Consider the following 24847-nt stretch of genomic DNA (forward strand, 5'->3'; position numbering starts at 1 on the left):
CATTTCTATCCTTAATGAAGTTTTAATATGTTAAACAAAGAATGAAAACGAAAGCTCATTTCGACGGTTTGCCTGCCTGGCTGACATTCGCTCACGAAGGAAACAACGAACCAGTCAGCCACATATTAACACATCCGCATTAATTGTAGCCGCTGTTGTTGTTTTTTTTTTTGTTATACCATTGCGGCGACATTTTGCCGCTGGTAACAAAAGGATGGATGGAGGGATGGGTGAGTGAATGGAGGATGTACGGTTACAGACACCGACTTCAAACTATTCCTGAGTACCGTGAGTGTAAATACGCATCATCCAGACGACAGACCGCTGACAAGAGAAAATGCACAACTCATTGCATTTAAATTTATACGTAGAAAATAGAAAAATGTTGTTCGCAGAATTTATTAAAATGTTCATAGTAAGTCAAACGATCGCATGGAAGTAACATAGGTTGGAAAAAAACTGAGGAGTAATAGCATCAGAAGTATTCATACATCTGAAAGAATGTACATATGTAGAACATTTTCTATGGGTATATCTCAACGTAGCGGCTTGAAAATATGGTTGAGTAACATGGATACAAATACTCATCATCCGATGAGGAAATACTTTCAAATGGTGAGGATATATTTGAAATACATACATATGTATGTACAAGGTGTATTTAATAAGGTGTATGCATCAGATACAACAACAAATATTTTACAAAACCAACATTGTTGTTATAGAAATTAAATTGTCATGCTGACAATAAGTTTTTGACAAAAATAAACAAAAACAATTATTAATTTATTTTTGTCAAGAACTATTTTTTGAGGAATAATTAATGAATTTGTGTATTCTTGGGTTATTAGCGGTTTTAGGTCAGTGAAAAATAAATTTTAAGACCTGGTCGCGATTAATTTTAAGTTTCCCCCATGGCTCCTTGTGATGTTGTTTATATTGTGAATTACTGTCTATTTTTTCTATGGAGTGGCTTAAAATCTTGCCTTCTTAAAGAAAATTGAAGAACATAAATCCCCGGCCAAAGACTAAATCATGGAAATTGTGTTGACCGTATAAAATCTTTCCAAAGGCGTATTTAACCTCCGCCGAGGATTGTGACAAGCACCAAGGGGCCGATTCCAATATAGCTGGAATTTTATGAGTAGCTGGGATTTGTGGACAGATTTCCACACATAACATAAAATATGTGGACCAATCGGCGAACGGGGTTATAACTGATTTAATATTTGGTTTCCTTTCATAGAGGCGGACCTCTATGAATGACGTTTTCTTGAATTTTTATTATTAAAAAAGTCTAAATTTAAAAACCATTTTTGAAATCGAAATGTTATTGAAAATGTTTTTGACAATTTACTTTACAAACAAATAGGAAAAAAGTTTGAAACCATATGATTGTCACTTACGCCTTATTAATTACGACTTGTGTATGTATGTATGTATGTTGAAATAAAAATTGTGTAGAATCAAGGTGTATTTAATAAGGTGTATGCATCAGATACAACAACAAATATTTTACAAAAACAACATTGTTGTTATAGAAATTAAATTGTCATGCTGACAATAACTTTTTGACAAAAATAAACAAAAACAATTATTAATTTATTTTTGTCAAGAACTATTCTTTCAGGAATAATTGATGAATTTGTGTATTCTTAGGTTATTGGCGGTTTTAGGTCAGAGAAAAATAAAGTTTAAGACCTGGTCGTGATTAATTTTAAGTTACCCACTATTAGTCCATGGCTCCTTGTGATGTTGTTTGTATTGTGGATTACAATCTATTTTTTATGGAGTGGCTTCTTGCCTTCTTAAAGAAAATTGAAGGACATAAATCCCCGGCCAAAGACTAAATCATCAATCAAGGTGCCGATTCCAATATAGGCTAACATAATCTCCTCGATTTTATGAGTAGCTGGAGTTTCTGGACAGATTTCCACACATAACATAAAATATGTGGACCAATCGGAGAACGGGGTTATAACTGAGCCTAAGTTTCCTTTTCGTCCCCCTCTATGAATGTAGTATTAAAAAAACCTAAAAAAAACATTTTTGAAATCGAAATGTAATATTGAAAATGTTTTTGACAATTTACTTTACAAACAATAAAGAAAAAAGTTTGAAACCATATGATTGTCACTTACACCTAATTAAATACACCTTGTGTAGAATTGAAAAAATTGGTTGACATTATAATTTTCCATTTTTGTCAGTTTGTGAAAAAATTTTTATTTTGAACAAAATCAAACAAAGTGTTATTTGGATTTCAAAAAAACAAAGACTTGCTGCAAGTAAACTCGCCTAATCTAAATTTGGACTTTGTGAAAAAATTTTTATTTTGAACAAAATCAAACAAAGTGTTATTTGGATTTCAAAAAAAAAAAAACATTTTAATTATAAATCATTTTATCACCTGAAAAAAGTCAGAGACTGGGATAGGGTAAATTCAGATACACCACTATTATTTCAAACCAGTAAGGAAAGTTCAAAAGTAGGACGGGACCGACAATATGATACTCTTCACAACTTTGGGTACATACAAGAGATGCAAATACATATATACAATATCTGGTAAATAGACAGACTTCGCATCTTTGAAGGTCCATTGAATTGGTATTGGGCGAAATTGGTATTGGTATTGGGAGTAGAGATATATTAATTTTAAGTAGGAAGATTTGACACCACATGAGAAATGTGGTATACCCAGAATATTCGCCCGGGCAGCCCCCCCTGCATACGTCCCTGCCCAATTTTCTGGGGGTTTTGGCGTTTTTAGTGCACTTTGCAAACGAAATCGCAGTATATTGTTACTTCGAGTTTATATGGGATACTAAATCTCCCCACTTTTTCGTGTACACCAAATATAAATTTACCTTCAAAATTTTGGCATTTTGGAAATTGGACACGTTTTTCAACCGAAATTGTTGTTGCGTGGTAAATATAAAAGGGGGAATAAAAACAATATCCCCAAAAAATCACGATTAGTTTTTAGTTTCAAAGTATAAAGGCAGAAGCCGAGGTTTATTGATTGAAATTAGAAAAAAAAAAATATTATTATCTGGTTGCAAATCGAAAGATTTGACAAAAACAAATTCAGCAATCAAAACATGATTGCTGACAGTGGCCTTTGCCCAATTCGCCACTCGTTGAAATCTGTTGACATTTGACAGATTTCAGCGGTGCTCTAAATGACTAGGTAGCCTATTGTAACGTATGGTAACAAAGAAAAAACATTAATTTAATATCTAAATTAAACAATTGTAATTTGGTATTTTGGATTCCCATTTGGAACGAAACCCTTCTTCTGAAAATTATCAATATCGGTCCACTTTTGGCAAGTTTTCCAATCGAAATGGCTGCAATTTGGTATGTTGGGTTTTATTTGGGTACCAAATCCTGCCGCCAAAAATCTTTAATATTACTCCTATTTAATTAGGTAAAACCTAATTAAATAGGAGTAATATTAAACGAATTTGTGGTAAGTTGGCTTTTTGAATCCAATTGCCCATTTTTGGAGGTAATACCTATATAACTTCATATGTGTTACTGTATTCCACCATAATATGGCGGATATTCTGTGCTCAAAACTCTCAGTTTATATCACACAAAGTATGGAATTCTAAGACGATTTAGACATTTCCGTCCGTCTGCACATCTGTTTTAATCATACTATCTTCGGAGGATATCGAAATAGGAAACAAAAACGTCTGGTTTAAAAATGTGATATAGTGATACGTCCCGATTTTCAGCATTTTAAATATTAAGCTTGAAGAAAAATATCGAGATACAAAACTAAAAGTTTAGGTGCGCAAATGAGCTATATCGGTCATCATTTAGACATTCCCCTATGTGATTATTCCCAATTTTTTGGTCTTTCTATAAGAGGTAACCAATATTGGTGTCCCTTTTAGGTATAGCCTATTATAGCTTTGCCCTCTAAATTGTAGTATTTGTGACGATCCACCCTTCTGGTTATATCTCCTCTAGAGTTTGCTACCTTCTGGTCCCGGTCGTGATAAGTCTTTGAAGATAGAGTCGGATATGTAGGCATACAAGTAAAGTTTTAAGGTAGCTTTTGTTATGTATGTGTGTGAATAGAAATGTAGATATGTGTTTGTGTGGGAGCGCTGTAAATGGCGTTAATTTATTGGGAGGAACATGAGATATAAGTGCGTTATTCCCAGTTCTCTACCCACCCTTCCTGCTGACATTTCATTTTTCCATCAGGCCTAATGTATCTCCTACTCGAACTCCTTCCCCTTTCGCGGCATAATAATTTGGAACTTTCATTTTAAATAAGGGGCAGGGTAACTCATTTTCACTTGTTTCTATTTGTTTCGAATTTACTGTAAGTCAAAATGGTCATTTATATATTATTGTCGGGTATATAATACTAAAAATCACAAAAATTAATTATATTCTAAGGACTTTTTAATACATGCGTGCTTGAATGGGTTAAAAACAACCCCCAATCGTTCTGTCAACTGTTATAAACTTTTATAATTTAGTCGTCGCTCGACACTCTACAAAGTGCTGTTATTTTTCTATTAACTGTGAGTATTTTTTAAAAAATCAAATATTTTTAAGTTCAAAAAGTATTTATTTTGTTTAAAATAATGTGAAAAAGCTAAGGCTAAACAAAATTAATGCGATTTGTTTAAAAAAGTGATACAAGATCAATTTATAATGAGTGTTTTTTTGAGTGAAATCCTTTGGTGAATACATTCATGGTGTGTCGTGCAGAAAACAATCTAAAACATGTAAACAATAAAACAAATTCACAATATATACAGAAATATATTAAAGTCGATTTTTTTAGAAAAAAACATTTTTAAATTTAAAGAAATTCTATTAAATATAATTCTTTTTTGAAAATTTAATTTTTCCTTCAAAACATTATTTGTTCCATTCGTGTGTATCCAGTGAAAATTTTATAAGTGTTATACTTAACCCCCAATTATGGGGGAGGCTGCAAATAAAAAAAACAACCCCAAAAAATGGGGGATGATGGTAAAGTGTTATACAATTTGACAGCTGTCAATATCATATGATTGGTCATAACATTACAGCTGTTGCAACAGCTGTTATCCGGCAAACAACAATTTATCAGCTGTTGTACAACCTGTTAGATTGACACGTGTTGCATCTTGCCAATAAATGTAAACAAACTTAACTGTTATACTGGCACAGCTGATAAATGTAAACATAAATAGAAATTCCACAAGTTGCCGGTTGGCTGGCCGGCCGGCCGGTTAAATCAGCTGTTGCAAAGGAAATGTGTATTATTATTTATCGGCATAACTACACTGAGAAAATGTTTGATTTTAAGAAATATATATTTATTAAAAATATAAAAATTTTAAGGATTGTTGTTGTAAATTTTATGTCTAGTATAGATTTGTTAGAGTGAACTTTAAAAAGTATAGGGAACAAAGTAGTTAATTCATTTTTGTAATTACATTTTAATTTTAAATTTGGGATATCTATTTGTCCAGGTCTAATATACTCATTGAAATTGACAATATTGTGTGTTCCCAATAGATGTGGAAACCACATCCACGAAAATGTTCAATTTTTTGCCGGACAGATAAGTATGACTAATTTAAAATTTAAAAAGTAATAAAAAAGGTGGAAATACACTTTTGTCCCTACCTTTACCATTGGGCGCCAGTTTTAAATGTCCGTACATATATTTTATTTATCAAAATTATTATTATTAATTTTTTAAATATAATTTTAGTATTTTTTCCAGATAATCAACTTCCTAACGAATCAACCTGCCAACCTCTAAACTGATTATGAAAGTCCGATTACCTGATTGAATGAGTGAACAATTGCGAATACGTCGCTTAGGTGGTCGTAGTAAAACGCTTTCTGCCACAAATTTGGCACCCATTAATACAAGTAATAGCAGTGGACTCGTAACTGGTGGTAGTGGTGGTGGTGGCGGCGGAGGAACGGCCATAACACCCAATATTATCAGCCACAGTGCTAGCAGTAATTTTTTGCAACAATATTTTCGTCATCATCCACAGCATACGACACAGGCTCAATATTTTACCTTTAATCATACGGATAGTCCACGGGGGACACAAAATCAATCTCCGTTACAGCAGCAGCAGCAGACACAGACGCCACATAACGCAGCATCGGCAACCGCAAATAATTATGGCATTGAACCCAGTCCAACGGTTGTAAATTCCGCTAGTGGTAGTGGCAGTGGTAGTAGTGGTCTACGTATGCCCAATATGGGACCTATGCTGGGAACATCGGCCACTGTTGCCATTAATAACAGTTATACTGCTTATAATGCCACTAATCAGGGACAGGGTGGCTCCACCGGTGGCGGTGCCGGTCACAATAATGGTTCCGGTGTTACAGCCGGCCAGCTTGGCAGTGCCTCGGCGGCCCAGGCACAAGCGGCAACGACAAGTGGCACAACAGCTACTTCGGGAGTTGGTGGCGTCGGCGGCGGCGTAGGTGGTATCGGCTCATCCGGCTTGGCCGGTAATATGGGCGGCGTCGGTATGGGCATTTGTGGCGGTATTAGTAGTAATGCTGCTGTCATTACTGGGGTGCCGCCAATAGGACTTGGACTTGCAACCGGTATTGGCAATAAAATGCTCGGTCGCAAGCAAAGTCTGAAGGGCGGCGAACCATTTCTAGCCGATTATGGTCCCGAGGAGTCGCTTAACGAAAGTGCCGATATTGAATGGGTGAATAAACTGTGGGTAAGACGCCTAATGCGATTTTGCGCTTTAGTTGCCTTGGCCTCAGTCTCATTGAATACTCCAAAAACTTTCGAACGCGAACCATCCCTGCAGTATATAACATTCGTATCGGACATAGCGGTAACGCTACTATTTACCGCTGAAATGATAGCCAAAATGCACATACGCGGCGTATTACACGTGAGTACCCACACATACACATGTACACAGAGAGATGCAATGTATTTGGTGGAAATTTGGAGCAGGGAGGTTTTGATATATCGTCAAGGGGGGCAGAGGGGTTGTAAGGTCACATGGAGGCATAAGATATTGCTGAAAACAATAGATAACTGCCATTATTGAAAAACAATGGCAATTGTCTTGTTATACCATGCAATAACTTACGCCATCATTGAAGTTGCACCCATCCCAATGTATTCACATTAGAATTGGCAAATATTGCATATCCGAATGGAGAAAGGAAGAGGCTTATTCAACTATAGTTTCCATTCCCCATAAGGACAACATTCAAAACCCATATTTTATACCCAACCGGAATACAGATGCTTTTCCACAGATATATCAAACTAAACCAATGAGCCATCATGCATGTGCATTCATGTTTTGTTGATACAGAGTTGTATTTTTGTTGTTGAATTTTTCAAATAATCTAACCTCAAACCTGTATATGATTATCAACAACCTACCTAGGGTGAAGTACCGTATCTAAAGGATCACTGGTGCCAATTTGATTTTTCTATGGTATTCTTTTTATGGATTTCCATAATCTTACAAATATTTGAAATACTTGAAATTGTGCCAAAGTAAGTATTCCCACGTCCGGAAAGTATTCCCACTTTGAAAATGGAAATAAAAAGTCGAACAATGGAATTTTTATGGTCTAATATTTTCTTGTTGTTATTAAATTTTTTTCATAGATTTTCTTCCCTATCCATGATGAGAGCTCCCCGACCCCTGATAATGATACGCTTTCTTAGAGTCTTCCTGAAATTTTCAATGCCAAAGAGTCGCATCAATCAAATCTTCAAGTAAGTTCATATACCTCATCGTTGAATTACGAATCTAATAAAAAAATATCTCCAATCCTCCCCCTAACCAGGCGTTCGAGTCAACAAATCTACAATGTAACCCTATTTTTCCTGTTCTTTATGTCACTTTATGGCCTTATGGGTGTTCAATTTTTCGGTGAATTGAAAAACCATTGTGTCATGAATAACAGTGTCTATGATAAGCATGGTAGACCGTAAGTTTGGATATAATTTTGAAAACAAAAAAAGAAGAAGCTACATTGGATATTTTTCGGTTTTTAGTATATTAACATTAAATTCATTGGCCATACCGGATACATTTTGTTCCATGGACCCGGATTCGGGTTATCAGTGTTCACCGGGCATGAAATGCATGAAATTGGATTTTCTCAGTAGCTATGTGATTGGTTTCAATGGCTTTGAAGATATAGCCACAAGTATTTTTACGGTTTATCAAGCTGCATCCCAGGAGGGTTGGGTATTTATTATGTATCGCGCCATCGATTCGCTGCCAGCATGGAGAGCTGCATTCTATTTCAGGTATGTATGTGAATAATAAATAACCTAGCGTAAATGAAGATTTGGATGGGGGTTTCGCCTGTGAGGATTTTTTCAAGATTAATTGCGTGGTAATGGAATTCATTCTACCATAATATAAATACAGAATTGCTTTTAGGTAGACTGGATTCCAATTTTTTGAATCGAAGATGGAATCATAAATGTATGTGGCTGCGCAAACTAGGTCATTCATATAGTTCCATAGTTTATTTAGTTCAATTGTTCATTGGCAAACGTCAGATATAATGAATAGAACGAGGACCAAAAGGCAGAACTGAAGCAATATAAACTAGATGGACGTAAGAACCGGACCTTATACCGATAGTTCCTTTTAGTGAATAGTTTCATTGAACTTGTTCGGAACGATCCAACTCTATTATTATGTTTCTTCGTGCTTTTGAAGCCCAAGTAATTTTCGTTATCGTTTTACTCATTGTCAGAGTACGGAACTTATAAACTTCTACAGCTCTAGGTGTCTTTATCTCCGACGCTTTAATCCTCGTTTTCTACTTTGTTGGAATATGGAACTCAAGAATTTTAACAGAAAGAGGGAACGACAAGAGAAAAAAGAATTGGACCAAATACCGATCGTTCCTTTTACGGAAAAGTTTTGTTCAACTAGGATTATTTTTCTGCTGATTCTGAAGCTCAAGTGGCTTTCTTCTTAGTTTCGGAATACGGGACTCACAAACCCCGAAACATATTTTGCATTCTTCAAGTTTCTACAGCTGAAAGGGTCTTAATCTCCGTTTAATATTACCAATGTAAAGATGCTTCAAGCGCTGCAACGGGCATTTAGGTGAAATTAATGATCCATCTGAACAGTCTTTATGGGGGTGCAGGAACTCAAGCTATATAAATATTGTCGTCTATGCATTGTGATGGTTAATATGTTCTGAGGAAGGTTCAGCATAGCATTCCTAGTGTACCACTCCGATCGATACATATCCATTTCGCTTGACATATACTCGGAACTAGGTCATTCATTTAGTTCCATAGTTCTTTTTAGTTAAATCGTTCATTGCTACACGTCAGTTAAATCAAAACGAACAGGATAAAAAGGAATTAGATGAATGAAAGATCCGGATCTAGTACATATCGTTTCGTTTGCGGAATAGTTCCGCTGAATTAGTTCATTCCGTAATGATCCTAACGTTGGATGATCAATTATGTGTTTGGGCGCCAGTCGCAGATAAAGAAACTTTATTGGCCTCTTACAAAGCGATAGGTCGGCCTGTGTTCAAATATGTGGAGCCTGTGTGATGCGCGAATACGAGAGCTACACAATGGGAAATTATTCAGACCTTATGACACCGATGGACCATAGACGATTCTTCCACTACGTCACATAGTAATTGACTTTCATTGAAGTAACTTCTAGGGTGTTTCAGAGAGACCCGTTCATCTACCAAAGGTGGATGGAACTCAGGTGTGTCGGGAAAAATCTGCATGATCTAGAATGAAAGGTTCAAAGATATTAAGAAAACCTGTAGATTATGAAGTCTATAGAATGTTGCCGAAATGGGGTGTCATTGGATGTTTGGCCTCTTGCATGGCAAAATATTGGTCTATGGACAGCTACGTTGCAACTGTGTGGTTTGCGAATAATAGTGCTGCGCAATTGAGAGTTAATCCGACGAAAAGACGAAGATTCATTAACGCCAGCATTGAAATATCTTTACGTTTTAACCTTCAAATGGTGGATAGAACCCAACTCGCGTGGGTCTGGAAAAATGTGCATGATTTAGAGTGAAAAAAGGAGTTTCAAAGGTAATTGCCAGGTTAGAAATAGCATGGCGACCAATAACAGTTTGGGTTTTCAGTGTCGTTTCTTTATCCCTGTTCCATGGTTGGGAAATATAGTGGCATTTTTCCATTTTGAGATTGATCCAGAAGCAGACTAAATTAAAGAAGAAAAAGCAACAATATCTGCTACAAAAATAACATTTAGTTAGAAGAGAGAGAAAGAGAGTCTGTCATATGATTTGTGTGCACATAACATCGGAATCCTAGTCTCGAGAGGTATTCATAATTTTATTTCTGTACTAACAGTAGAAGAAGAGGCAGAGGAGTAGTAAAATGGCGCCCAATTATTTTTGGTTTGTTAGTGTCCATATCCCATAGAAATAGATTCAGAAGCAGAGTGAATTAAATGAGAGAATATGTAGAGTCAGAAGATTTGAATGTAAATAAAATCGGATTTTTATTCTTTGGGAGGAGCTAATTTTTGGTATTTCGGGACCTTCTCTCGATGAAGGGACTTAAATTCTCAAAACTCAAAATCGGCAAATGGCTTCCAATTATATATTGCCAGGCTCCATTCATTGTTAATGTTTGGACGTTGTAGTTTTGGAGATGACTGCTATGACTTCGATCCGAATGAGATTAACTGATGGTCTTGCTCCAATCGCGAAATTCGCTGTATTGAGAACGATTTTAATATATAGAATACATTGTTTCAGGCCTTTGTTGCATCTATAGGCACTTATGTCTTCAGAGAAGTTATCCTCAAATTAGCTATAGCCCATCATTATAGCCCGATGGATGAAGGATGTCTTCAGTGTCCTATTAAGGAGTTGAATACAATTACATTATCTCCAATTTTTATTTATTTATAATTATTTCCCCCTTTTCCCTAGCACCATGATTTTCTTCTTGGCGTGGTTGGTGAAGAACGTTTTCATTGCTGTGATTACGGAAACCTTCAATGAGATACGTGTACAATTCCAACAGATGTGGGGAGCGCGAGGTCATATTCAAAAAACAGCTGCCTCCCAGATACTCAGTGGAAACGATCAAGGATGGCGTTTGGTCACCATTGATGATAGTAAACATGGTGGCTTGGCACCGGAAACATGTCATGCCATATTGAGATCACCCTATTTTCGAATGTTGGTAATGTCGATCATATTGGCAAATGGTATTGTTACGGCCACAATGACATTTCAACATGATGGTCGACCGCGTCATGTCTTCTATGAGAGATATTATTATATTGAGGCCGTGTTTACATTCCTGCTGGATTTGGAGACTCTATTTAAAATCTATTGTTTGGGATGGCGTGGCTACTATAAACATTCGATACATAAATTTGAATTGTTGCTGGCTGTGGGCACAACCATTCACATTGTGCCGTATTTTTATCTATCGGGATTTACGTATTTTCAGGTGAGTTGAAACGATCGATTTCCAATTTTTTGCCTTTTCTTACAATTTTTGCCTTTTCTTTTTAGGTTCTTCGCGTTGTACGCTTGATAAAGGCCTCACCCATGCTAGAAGGTTTTGTTTATAAAATCTTTGGTCCTGGCAAGAAATTGGGTTCCCTCATCACCTTTACCGTCTGCTTGCTGATCATAAGTTCCAGTATCTCTATGCAGTTGTTCTGCTTCCTTTGCGACTTTACCAAATTCGAAACCTTCCCCGAAGCCTTTATGTCTATGTTCCAAATTCTAACCCAGGAGGCCTGGGTTGAGGTTATGGACGAGACAATGATACGTACCAGTAAAACTCTAACCCCCTTGGTGGCCATATATTTTATACTCTATCACTTGTTCGTAACCCTTATTGTGCTAAGTTTGTTCGTGGCGGTTATTTTGGATAACTTGGAATTGGATGAGGACATCAAGAAATTGAAGCAACTTAAATTCCGCGAACAAAGTGCAGAAATTAAGGAGACTCTACCATTCCGCCTAAGGATATTCGAAAAATTCCCCCAATCTCCGCAAATGACAATACTCCATCGAATTCCGAATGATTTCACCCTGCCCAAGGTGCGAGAATCTTTTATGAAACAATTTGTCATCGAACTGGAAAGTGATGATCCCTCAATGGAAAGTTGTAAACGTCCAATATCCGAATATTGGGAATCGAAAATGGTATTTCGTAAACAAAAACCCGTGAGAATTATGAATAAAACGGCAAAGGTCCGCTCGGCTGGTAGTAGTTTAAGGAAATTGGCCATAACCCATATCATCAAGTAAGTACTGGAGTGGAATGGAAACGACTAGTCGGGGAAGTTTTGGGCATTAAAGTTCGGTTTTCAATTCTTTAAGTGATTCCAATAATCAACGTCTGATGTTGGGCGATTCGGCCATGCTGCCAGTGGTTGGTGGAAAATGCGGTTTGAAATCTCAGGGTACCATAACACATTCGAAGCCGTGGAGAGTGGATCAAAAGAAGTAAGTTGATAGTTTTAAGTACTCAAAATTCCTTAAGAAAATTGTATTCATTAATAATCGGATATGTCATGAGATATAAAAATTAAAATTTCAAATTGGAGTTCTGAAGCCTGTCGGAGGCTTGCTGTGCTACATATATTTTTCGTCGAATTTTGTGGAGGCAGTGCGTTAAGCTGTTGACACTCGTCGTATTTTGAAGATTCTCGGACCTGTCAAAAATTATTCGCAGTTGTCAGCGTTTTGAAAGTTTGGGGTTAGGGTTCTATTTTGAAAAAAAAAATCACATAGCCTTCATATAAATATGTCCTCCCATTTCAAGTATTTTCAGGGTTGGTTAAGAACTTCTTCGCCGAATGTTGTCAATATAGGTCCATTTTATGACATAGCTCTCATATTAAGGTACATCACCATTTAAAGAATGTTCGAATTTCTAGCCCAATATTTCTATATGAGTCGTTGTTAGTGGTTATATTCTAATTTAGCCCTGTCTGGTACTAGAAAGGGGGCTTTATAGTGGGATTTATTTATATTTATCAGAAAATTGTGGTAGGTGTCCCTACCGAAACGAAAAAATATATGAATTATATGTATCCGTTGGGCGCCACAAATTTTTAATTACTCAATCTGTATTCGTACGTAATTTTTCTTGGGTGCCATATCGGGACAGAACGGCGGATGACCCTTAAATTTTCACGTTTCGACCTAAATCGCGTTGGTTTGAGCCGATGTGTGAGAGATTTGGTGCACAATGATACCCCTTCTTTCGAATTTCTCCGAAGGCTGCAGTCAAAAAAATTGTGGTGTATAACTTAGTATTCATGAAGCGGAACAGTCGCCCCATTTAAAGTTTTTCAATGAAATAGCGGAACAGTCACCCCATTAACAGTTTTTACAATGAAATAGCATCATAAACGCCGACCTTTCATTGGATTTGACTCATCTTCAAAGGGTCTACGCATAGATCTATGATTCGGCAGATGTGTCGTTAACTTCCGCCGAACTTTTAAGGAGCATATGCCATGGTTAATTTTGGGCAGGAAATTTTTGTATATAAAATTACAGACAATTCGGTTAAAAATGTGACCTAAAATAGCGAATAATACTGGGTCCCGTTGTATGGCGCCCAACCTCGAAACATGAGGTAGTATTGATAAAGTTAGGTATGGAGATTTTAAACCATTGACGATGTAAAATACCAAATTGCAGGCAAATCGGTTGAAAAATGCTCCATAAATCAGGAAGACACCGACATTTGGTAGATGCTGCTGTCCTAGAAAGTGGACCAATATTTATATTCCTTGTTAGGAAGATTTGCTATCCTAAAATACTAAATTATTGCCAATTTGGTTGAAAAACGTCCCCAACATTACGAATAATAGGGGGTATATGGCGCCCAACTCGAAACTTGAAGAAATGTTGATAATAATTACCAGGACGATTTACTTCCCAATAAGAACCCAAAATAACAGATTACAGTCTATTTGTATATAAAATTACAGACAATTCGGTTAAAAATGTGACCTAAAATAGCGAATAATACTGGGTCCCGTTGTATGGCGCCCAACCTCGAAACATGAGGTAGTATTGATAAAGTTAGGTATGGAGATTTTAAACCATTGACGATGTAAAATACCAAATTGCAGGCAAATCGGTTGAAAAATGCTCCATAAATCAGGAAGACACCGACATTTGGTAGATGCTGCTGTCCTAGAAAGTGGACCAATATTTATATTCCTTGTTAGGAAGATTTGCTATCCTAAAATACTAAATTATTACCAATTTGGTTGAAAAACGTCCCCAACATTACGAATAATAGGACGATTTACTTCCCAATAAGAACCCAAAATAACAGATTACAGTCTATTTGGTTAAAAAAGTGTCCAAAATCTCCAGTATACCCCATGAGAATTCGAAATATTAAATTTCAGCCAATTTTGTTGTAAAATGTTCCCCAACTCCCCCAAAATACCGGAAATTAGGGGGTATCGTAACATGGCGCCCAACCTGAAACTTGGGTAATATTGGTCTTTAGAGAGAAATTTGGAACCCAATTTGAATCTGAAATAGAAATTACAGCTAAATTGGTTGGAAAACGTGACAAAACTCTTCAAAATGTCAAAGCTTTAAATATTCCGAGGTCTATCTATCGATTTCAACAGACAGACAGTCGGATATTGTCAAATCGAGATCGAGCGTCACATTGGCGCCCAATGAGTTAACATTCGTTTTCAAATTCCATAACCCCCACAAAATAAGTCATTTCTATACGTCTCCTTTCTCATTGTTACATTCTTATTGAAGACCTCCCACTCGCACCCCAAATTGGAAAATTGTTTCCCCCCACCACCCACTCCAAACCAAGTTTCGGCTTCTCCGAACTTAACGTAGTTTAGTACTTTGCAAATATAAATTAATATTTCACAGATTTGGATCACGTTCCATTCGACGTAGCGTACGATCGGGTTCAATAAAACTGAAGCAGACCTATGAACATCTGATGGAAAATGGTGACATTGCATCGGCGCCAAGGGCAAATTCAGGCAGAGCCAGACCACATGATTTGGATATCAAATTGTTGCAGGCGAAAAGGCAACAGGCTGAAATGAGACGTAACCAACGGGAAGAAGATTTGCGTGAGAATCATCCATTTTTCGATACTCCATTGTTTTTGGTGCCACGAGAAAGTCGTTTTCGTAAGATTTGTCAGAAAATTGTCCATGGGCGCTATGATGCCCGGCTAAAGGATCCACTGACGGGCAAGGAACGTAAGGTCCAATATAAAAGTTTGCAGTAAGTTCGAAGTTTTTGTTTGTTTTTATTTCCTTCCGAAGAATATTCTAAAATGAACAATTTCGTTGCAGCAACTTCTTGGGCCTGGTAACCTATCTGGATTGGGTAATGATATTCGTCACCACTCTTTCCTGCATTTCAATGATGTTCGAGACACCCAATGATAGGGTTATGGATCATCCCACATTGCAAATTGCCGAATACACCTTTGTCATTTTTATGAGCCTGGAACTGGCTTTGAAAATCTTAGCGGATGGTCTATTCTTTACCCCCAAAGCCTATATCAAAGATGTGGCAGCCGTTTTGGATGTTTTTATATACATTGTTTCCACTTTATTCCTCTGCTGGATGCCGAAACAAGTACCCACCAATTCTGCTGCCCAACTGCTAATGGTTTTACGTTGCATACGCCCGCTGAGAATATTCACCTTGGTACCGCATATGCGTAAGGTGGTCTATGAATTATGTCGTGGCTTTAAGGAAATCCTTTTGGTATCCACTCTCCTGATATTGCTGATGTTCATCTTTGCCAGTTATGGTGTTCAGCTGTATGGTGGCCGTTTGGCACGTTGCAATGATCCGACAATAACAAGACGTGAAGATTGTGTTGGCGTATTTATGCGTCGTGTGTTCGTAACAAAAATGAAATTGACCCTGGGTGAAGGTGAATCCTTTCCGGCGATGTTGGTACCACGTGTATGGGCAAATCCACGACGATTTAATTTCGATAATATCGGTGATGCTATGTTGACACTGTTCGAGGTGCTGTCATTCAAAGGATGGCTGGATGTTCGAGATGTATTGATAAAAGCTGTTGGACCGGTAAGTTGTGAGAAATTTTGATTTGTTTTATTGGTTACTAGCATATGCCCGCAACTTCGTTAGCGAATGTAGGAAACATTTAATAATGTATTAACATATTATTTTATTTTTAGATAGAACTGCATATGGCTGAAAAAACAATTCACACATTAATATCGAACATAAATTAAATTTGAGTATCATTTAGTACCAAATTTCATGATTCGAGCTCTAAGGGTTCACCCAAATCCAAATTTTAACAAATTTTCATTTAGAACACATTATTTCCATAAGTACCCTCCTCAACCAATGATTCCGAATTCAAATTTCAGGATTCCAACTCTACTAATTCACCCACAATTGAAATTGTACCGAATTTAGTAGTAGAATTTCCAAAACTTCCTACTTAACCCAAACCTACACCCCGACAGTGATTTTAAATTCAAGTTTCAGGATACCAACTCCATAGGTTCACCCACAATTCAAATTGTACCAAATTTAGTACACAGTAGTATGAATTTCCAAAATATAAGTTTCAGGATTCCAATTCTATCGGTCCATCCACAATTCAAATTATACCAAATTTTGTACACAGCAGTGCCAAAATTCACCCACCACTATTGGCACACCCATACCTCAAATTCTACCAAATTTGGTACATAGTTGTACACAGTGATCCTAAATCGAGGTTTCAGGATTCCGACTTTATCGGTTGACCCACAATTCAAATTGTACCAAATTTAGTACACAGTAGTACGAATTTCCAAAATTTCCTGCTTAACCCAAACCAACACCCCACAGTGATCCTAATTCTACCGGTGATTCTACCGGTTCACCCACAATTCAAATTGTACCAAATTTAGTACACAGTAGTACGAATTTCTAAAACCTCCTTCCATCCACAAACCTACACCCCCATAGTGATCCTAAATCCAAGTTTCAGGATTCCAACTATATCGTTTCAATCACAATTAAAATGTACCAAATTTAGTACACAGTAGTACGAATTTCCAAAACTTCCTATATACCCCAATTCTACACCTCCACAGTGATCCTAAATCAAAATTAGAGGATTCCAACTCTATTACCCACAATTCAAATTGTACCAAATTTAGTACACAGTAGTACCAATTTCCAAAACTTCCTACATACCCCAATCCTACACCCCCACAATGATACTAAATTCAAGCTTTAGGATTCCAACTCTTCGGTTCACCCACAATTCAAATTGTACTAAATTTAGTACATAGTAGTACCAATTTCCAAATCTTCCTACATACACCAATCCTACACCTCCACAGTGTTCATAACTCAAAAGTTCAAGATTCCAACTCTTTCGGTTCACCCAAACTATCAAATCGTACTAAATTTAGTACATAGTAGTACCCATTTCCAAACCCTCCTACATACCCCAATCCTACACCTCCACAGTGATCCTAAATCAAAATTTCAGGATTCCAACTCTATCGCTTCACCCACAATTTAAATTGTACCAAATTTAGTACACTTAGTACAAATTTCTAAAACTTCCTACATACCCCAACCCTACACCCCCACAGTGATCCCAAATCCAAGTTTCAGGATTCCAACTCTATCGGTTCACTCGCAATTCAAATTGTACCAAATTTAGTACACATTAGTACAAATTTCTAAAACTTCCTGCATATCTCAATCTTACACCTCAACAGTCATCCTGGCTCCAAATTTCATGATTCTAGCTCCATTGGTTCATCTAAAATTCAAATTGAACCAAATTTAGTACCATTTAGTACCCATAAGTATTATTTTCGTAAACTGAATCTTGACCCCAATCCCACACCCATACAGTGATCCTGACTCCAAATTTTATTGTTCCCGCTCTATAGGATCACCCAAATCCAAACTGTCCCGATTATAGAACGATTTAGTACTTTTCGTACACATAAGTAACAAATTTCCAAAACTACGTTCATATCCCAATCCTACACTCTGACGGTAATTTTAATTTCAAATTCCAGGATTCCACCTCGATTTGTACCTCCAAATCAAATTTGTACCAAATATAGTACCATATAGTACTTTTCGTACACATGAGTACACGCTTTCCAAACTCTCCTCATATCGACCCTAATTGTCAACCTTAATTTGCATTCCCAATTTCAAGTTTTTAGCTCAATCCATTCAAATGCTACGAAATTGTACCAAATTTAGTACATTTCAGTACTTTTCCGATACTTATAGTTCGAATTTCCGAAAAATGCCTTTGCTACATCTATTCTACACTCCATCAGTGACCCTAAATCCAAATTTCAGATTTCTAGCTCAACTGGTTCGCCAAATACAAATGATACCATATTTAGTACTTTTCGTACGGTTCTAGTACGAATTTCCAAAAACCCAGCCTTATCTGCCACCTTTGGACTAAGAGTGACACTCACCCAAAATTTCAAGATTCTAGCTTCAGCCGTTTCGCCTGGGCGTTGATGAATCGTTAAATCAGTCAGTCAATCACTTTACTCTTTTATTAGTATAGATTAAATTTGTACCACATATAGTACCATATAGCACTTTTCGTACACATGAGTAAGCGCATTCAAAACCATCTCCTTAAATGGACCCTACATCTCAACCTTAATTCACACTCCAAATTTCAAGTTTTTAACGCTATCCGTTCACATGCTACAGAATTGTACCAAATTTAGTACACTTTCGTACTTTTTGGATAGTTATAGTTCGAATTTCCAAGAACCCTTTGGCACATCTATCCTACACTCCATCAACGACCACCAAAGCAAATTTCAGAGTTCTAGCTCCACCGGTTCGCCAAATACAAATGGTATCACATTTAGTACTTTTTAGTACTTTTCGTACCGTTATAGTACGAATTTCCAAAAACCCAGCCTTATCTGTCGCATTTGGACCCAGAGTGATCCTCACCCAAAATTTCAAGATTCTAGCTTCAGCCGTATCGTCTGGGCGTTGATGAATCGTTAAATCAGTCAGTCAGTCAATCACTTTACTCTTTTTTTAGTATAGATAAAGGTGTCGTGCGAGATTTTAAAAACATAGATTATCCTCATTGGTTATCATAACTTCCCAGCAAAAACGATCAATAATGGTCGGCTTCGGGCATGACCTGTTAAGTTGGCATTATATGTCAATTTATAAAGGAATATCAGATTCAAACTTGATTTTGAACGCCGTTCTTCTTTATTCTCTTACAATAAAAGAAGCCAACTTAACAAGTCATGCCTGAAGTCCTCTTCTGTGTTTCCCCTTAAGTCAGTCAATCACTTTAAAATGTTCCTTTAAAACTATGTCTATGTTCGTATTCGTAATGCTAATAAAATATTCCAATTTTTTTTATTTTCAGATTCAAGCCGTTTACATTCACATCTATATTTTCTTGGGTTGTATGATTGGTCTTACCCTGTTTGTGGGTGTGGTTATTGCCAATTATTCGGAGAATAAAGGTACAGCTCTACTCACGGTCGATCAAAGACGTTGGTGTGATTTGAAGAAGAGATTGAAAATTGCTCAACCGCTGCATTTGCCACCTCGGCCGGATGGTCGTAAAGTTCGGGCATTCGCTTACGATGTGACACAACATATTTACTTTAAACGTTTCATAGCGGCAATTGTTTTGATTAACAGTGCACTGTTATCGATAACGGTAAGGACGATAAACATCTCAAATTATTTAATTTTAATAATTATTCTTTTGTACTTAACAGTGGATCAAAGGTGAAAGCATAACGGAAATTTGCATTCTACTAAGTGTCACATTGACATTTGTCTTTGTGGTAGAGGTGGTTATGAAAATTATCGCATTTACACCACGTGGCTATTGGCAATCGAGACGTAATCGTTATGATTTGTTGGTAACGGTTTCCGGTGTTGTTTGGATATTTTTGCAAACTATTTTGAGGGTAATATGACATTTTGAATGCGGTATTCTATAAAATGAAATATTAAAAATTGTGTTGTGTTTTTTTTGTAGAATGACTTGTCCTACTTCTTTGGTTTTATGGTGGTGATTTTAAGATTTTTCACCATTACCGGAAAACACACCACATTGAAAATGTTGATGTTAACAGTCGGTGTGTCTGTTTGCAAATCGTTCTTCATTATATTTGGCATGTTTTTGTTGGTATTCTTTTATGCCTTGGCTGGAACGATATTGTTTGGTAAGTAGGAAATCTGAGGAAAAAAAGCTATGCAGCAATGTTTTGGGGTGAAAAATCCGTGATTAATTTTTTCTCGATAACTGACAAGTCCTTTAAGAAAATGATCTATATCTTTGTTTGCGACTATTGCCGATTATTATTAAGACATGTCTGTATGTCTGTGTCTTTTCGTTATTATTTTCTTAAACTTTAAACTAAATACCCGAACATCAGATTTTTTGACCGTTAAATCTGCTCATAAGATTCGAAACAGCTCTAGGTCAAGGTTTTTGAAATCTCCAACAGCATGTTATTGCGCTGACAATCGTTGGCCACACATTTTTCCTGATGTGCCGGATTAAAAAAGTTATTGTTTACCGAGCTGTTCGGTGGATGTAATTTGGTATTTTGGGGTTTTATTGGATCAAAAATCTCACTGGTATTATGTATTCGCTTTTCTCTACTAATAATTATCAACATTGACCAAGGATCCAGCATAGACCCCATATAACACTACCCTTCATCATTCCCGATAACTATGTATTGGTGATCTCTAATAACGCTACTCAGAGTACCGGATAAGAAAATTTTAATACTAAAAACCCAATGGCGCCCAATGTTGATAATATCAATAGCAGTTTAAAATGAATATGAAGGATATCACACATTTCTTCATTATTACTAGTTTTTTCTTTTTCAATGTGGATACGAATATGGCGCCCAATGACATATATTATTTGGAGACAGCTTTATGGTATTTATAGTGAGCTTAGCTTTTATTAAAATGTCTTCCCCTGAAGATTGGGGTTTAAATAGTTCCGTGAAAAAAATTAGCTCTCTCCTGATTAATAGTAATTGTTTGCTTATCTCTTCCTGTTTATTTGTAGATCGAGATTTGTGTCTATTTATTCTAATAATACTTGTAGTTACAATTTATCCTGGCTCCTCGATTTACAACTAAATTTTTTCGTTATTATTTACTGTTACTAAAATTGATATTTTCCTTTTTAAAATTCTCTAGGTACTGTAAAATATGGCGAAGGCATTGGACGCAGAGCAAATTTTGGTTCTCCGGTGACAGGTGTTGCCATGCTGTTTCGTATCGTTACCGGTGAAGATTGGAATAAAATTATGCACGATTGTATGGTCCAGCCACCGTATTGCACACCCGGTAAAAATTATTGGGAAACAGATTGCGGTAAGTAAATAGCATTTAATATTTTAACATTTACAGCAACAACTCAAATGGAAGTGCAGAGAATTTCTTTGTGGGCGAATATAGAATTCGCGATTTGTAGTATATTTGGTGAAACGCAGATGTAAATTCTTCATGTGGCGCCCAACATTTGATAAGTCATTATAAACCCAGAAATTGTAGAAATATTGCGTCCAACATAAAAAAATATTTTAATATTTGAGCGAGTATTATTTTAACTACTGAAATACCGCAAGGGACCTATATTATTTTGATATGAAAAATTAGGAACTTTTATAGGCTTTCGAATAGTATATGTTGTACCCTTCATAACCATTCCGTCGCCATTTTAAACATCTAAGTCGTTTTATGGCGCCCAATATAAAAGAGAGACAACTCTCTTTTATTGGGATATGAGGTTTTAAATTTTTATGGCGAACTTGCTTAATATCTATACATAAAAGTGTTGCGTCCTGCGGATGACCTAGACGTTTTCCAAAGGGTATTAACTGCGGTATAATTTATTTATAGGTATCATCCCAATATATGCTGTAGGATGCGCCAGTAAATACAGTAAAAAACCGGTTAAAAAGATCAAATGTGCTACAGAAAATTGAGACATCATGGACTTTTCTTTCACCATCACACATTCGCATTTAGGGTTTTTTTGTTGATTCCGCACGGTTTTACAATAACTCAAAAAAGGTTTGTGTTCAGTGGAACATTGCAATCGATAGTGTGGATCTTCAAAGACAATCCAAAACCAATGAAAATTCTACTTAAGAAGCATCTTCTGGGAAATTCAAATACCAAACAAGAGATGGCGAATCGCGGTTCACAATGGCAATGCTATCTCTCAAACATCGGCTCAAAACCTCCTTTTTTAGCCGGCCAAAATGTGGATTTAATGGGTCAATCCAAATACTTGAAGAACATATCTCCACTCCATATGTGTTTTTGTATTATCGCATCCCTTTGTATGTAGACAGATATGGCGCCCAACATGTTTTTATATTAAATTTTAGTTAAATTTCTTGTAGATTTAGTCGTTAACAAGACATCTTTGTAGAACACACACACACACACCTCTGGCATGGCATGTTTTTAAATATTAAGCCTGGCCAAGTGATATAACGTTGGGCGCCATATATTTTATTAATAAAGTGTATCCAATTCTCAGATTGGGCGCCATATATTGTTATGTTATTTTATTTAACTGTTTTCTAAAAATATTTATATGCTTTTTCAGGAAACTTTACGGCCAGCCTTATCTATTTCTGTACATTCTATGTCATTATTACATATATCGTACTGAACTTACTTGTGGGTTAGTAAAAATTGATCCCGATATGCGTTCTTCATGAGATGATCTCTAAATAATTAATCTTTACATCTTTCCCACAGCTATTATCATGGAGAACTTTTCACTGTTTTACTCGAACGAAGAAGATGCTCTACTCTCCTATGCGGATATTCGAAATTTCCAAAACACCTGGAATATTGTGGACATACATCAGCGTGGTGTAATACCAGTACGACGTGTGAAATTCATATTGCGTTTGCTAAAGGGTCGTTTGGAGTGTGATCCCCAGAAAGATCGTTTACTCTTCAAATATATGTGCTATGAATTGGATAAGTTGCACAATGGGGAAGATGTTACCTTCCATGATGTGATCAAGTATGCTTTCGGCAGCGAATTATATAAGATTGTAAAAAGTGAGATATCTGATATTCGTCCCTTTCTCTCTTTGCAGTATGCTTTCATATCGATCGGTAGATATACGCAAGGCATTGCAACTGGAGGAGTTACTGGCCCGTGAGGAATTTGAATATCTTGTCGAAGAGGAAGTTGCCAAAATGACAATACGCCATTGGTTGGAAGGATGTCTAAAGAAAATTAGAGCACAAAATGCATATGTAGGTCAATCATTTTGATACATTTTTCGTTTTCCGAATTAATTCCCTCCTGTTTTTTCCCCCCAGAAACAACAAAACTCTCTGTTGGCTGGTCTACGTGCCACAAATGAACCCATAATACGTCCCAGTGTACCAGAAGATAAAACACCAACTGGTCTTGGTGATAAATCTGCAATAGCCACAATAAGTGGCACTGTGGCAGCTGCCACATGTCCACCCACCAGTGATGCATTTTCTCCTACATTTAGTTCAACCGAAAATGAAGAGAAGGATGTGAGTACCAGTGCAGTGGCATCAACGCCGGGTGCTGGCGCCACTGCCGAAACATCTACGGTGCAGGCCACCCAACGCATCATCACCAGCACAAAACGTGGTTATGCCCTTAATCGTTCCGATTCGACGGGAAGTAGCGCTGGTCGCAAATTCCTTGCACCAACATCCTCAGATCCCCAGCGGACAACGCTCACCGACAAGGAACGCCTGCACATTGCCAATCAACAGAAAAAGAAAAATTCCATGACAACCAGCACCCTACCAGTTGCCCCGCTACCAGCCTTGCCGGGACATAAAAAGAACAGCTTCTTCGCGGGAGATGTTAGCCAATTCCATTATCCTACATTGAATCATTTCGATCATGGCCATATCCCAGCATTGGGTAGTCCATCAGGTCTAATGCCACACATTATACCCGGCACAAAGTTGTTGCCGTTCAACAATCAGGCCAATGCCGTGTATGAAGTTCATGATTGGTGGCAGGAACAAGTGCTGTGTACCCAAAATAGCGATGATGAAATGTAGAGCTGATTTGCCAAAACACACAAAAATTATAATTTAATTTATAGACTATTTTGAATATACAAAACAAACATACATACATAGAAACATAACGGTATTATAGAAAACAATTATATATTTTTTATATGGAATGTTTAGTCTTTAGAGAAGCAACGAAGAAGTAGTTAAAGAACAGAAATCGATGTCATTAGGTTTAGTTAAGTATTTGTGTCAAAAATTGTTATATTAGTTAATGTTAGATATAAATAAATAATTTAAAATTGTTGTTAATAAAGGTCGATTACAACCTGTGAAAACAATTCCTAGAAGTCAATTTAATTCGAAAACTCAATACTTTCATTGTGGTAATGTACATGAATGAACAAGATTTGGATTGGGATCAAGTAAAGTAGTTTTATATTCGACTGGACCCAACTATTATACCCTACATCATGTGGTGTGAATTCAAAATTTCTTAAATCGGTTGACATCTTCATATGCAGACTATTTCATGGTAACTTGTAGGTTGTTTATGCCATTATTTAATCTACAACCTAAAAAAGCGTTTAGATTTACGAAACCACTCGATCTCAAGTGTAAATTTCTTAGCGTAGACGTCAAATTAACGTGACGTATACGTTTTGGAATTGACGTTTGTAATCTAGTGTAGTCTAAACGCGCTCTAATTTAACGGGACCTTTGACAGGGGAAATTTAAGAACCTAAACATATAT

At 36.7% G+C, this 24847-nt stretch overlaps 1 protein-coding gene across 1 annotated transcript; it reads left to right on the forward strand.

The window, feature by feature from the left end:
• Nucleotides 1–6221: 6221 nt before the first annotated feature.
• On the forward strand, nt 6222–24138 carry LOC133327849 (sodium leak channel NALCN). The gene is made up of 19 exons (XM_061536387.1): nt 6222–6275; nt 6321–6908; nt 7419–7531; nt 7646–7756; nt 7828–7971; nt 8039–8296; nt 10954–11482; nt 11548–12290; nt 12367–12492; nt 14917–15282; nt 15354–16104; nt 19436–19735; nt 19797–19991; nt 20063–20249; nt 21250–21426; nt 22673–22750; nt 22828–23101; nt 23178–23340; nt 23407–24138. The coding sequence occupies exons 1-19, from the start codon at nt 6237–6239 to the stop codon at nt 24136–24138; spliced, it is 5874 nt and encodes a 1957-aa protein (XP_061392371.1). The 5' UTR covers nt 6222–6236.
• The last annotated feature ends 709 nt before the right edge of the window (nt 24139–24847 follow it).

The sequence above is a fragment of the Musca vetustissima genome, unplaced genomic scaffold (assembly GCF_032173495.1).
Source record: "Musca vetustissima isolate MV318-11 ecotype Yass unplaced genomic scaffold, APGP_CSIRO_Mvet_v1 utg42163, whole genome shotgun sequence".
NCBI lineage: Eukaryota > Metazoa > Arthropoda > Insecta > Diptera > Muscidae > Musca > Musca vetustissima.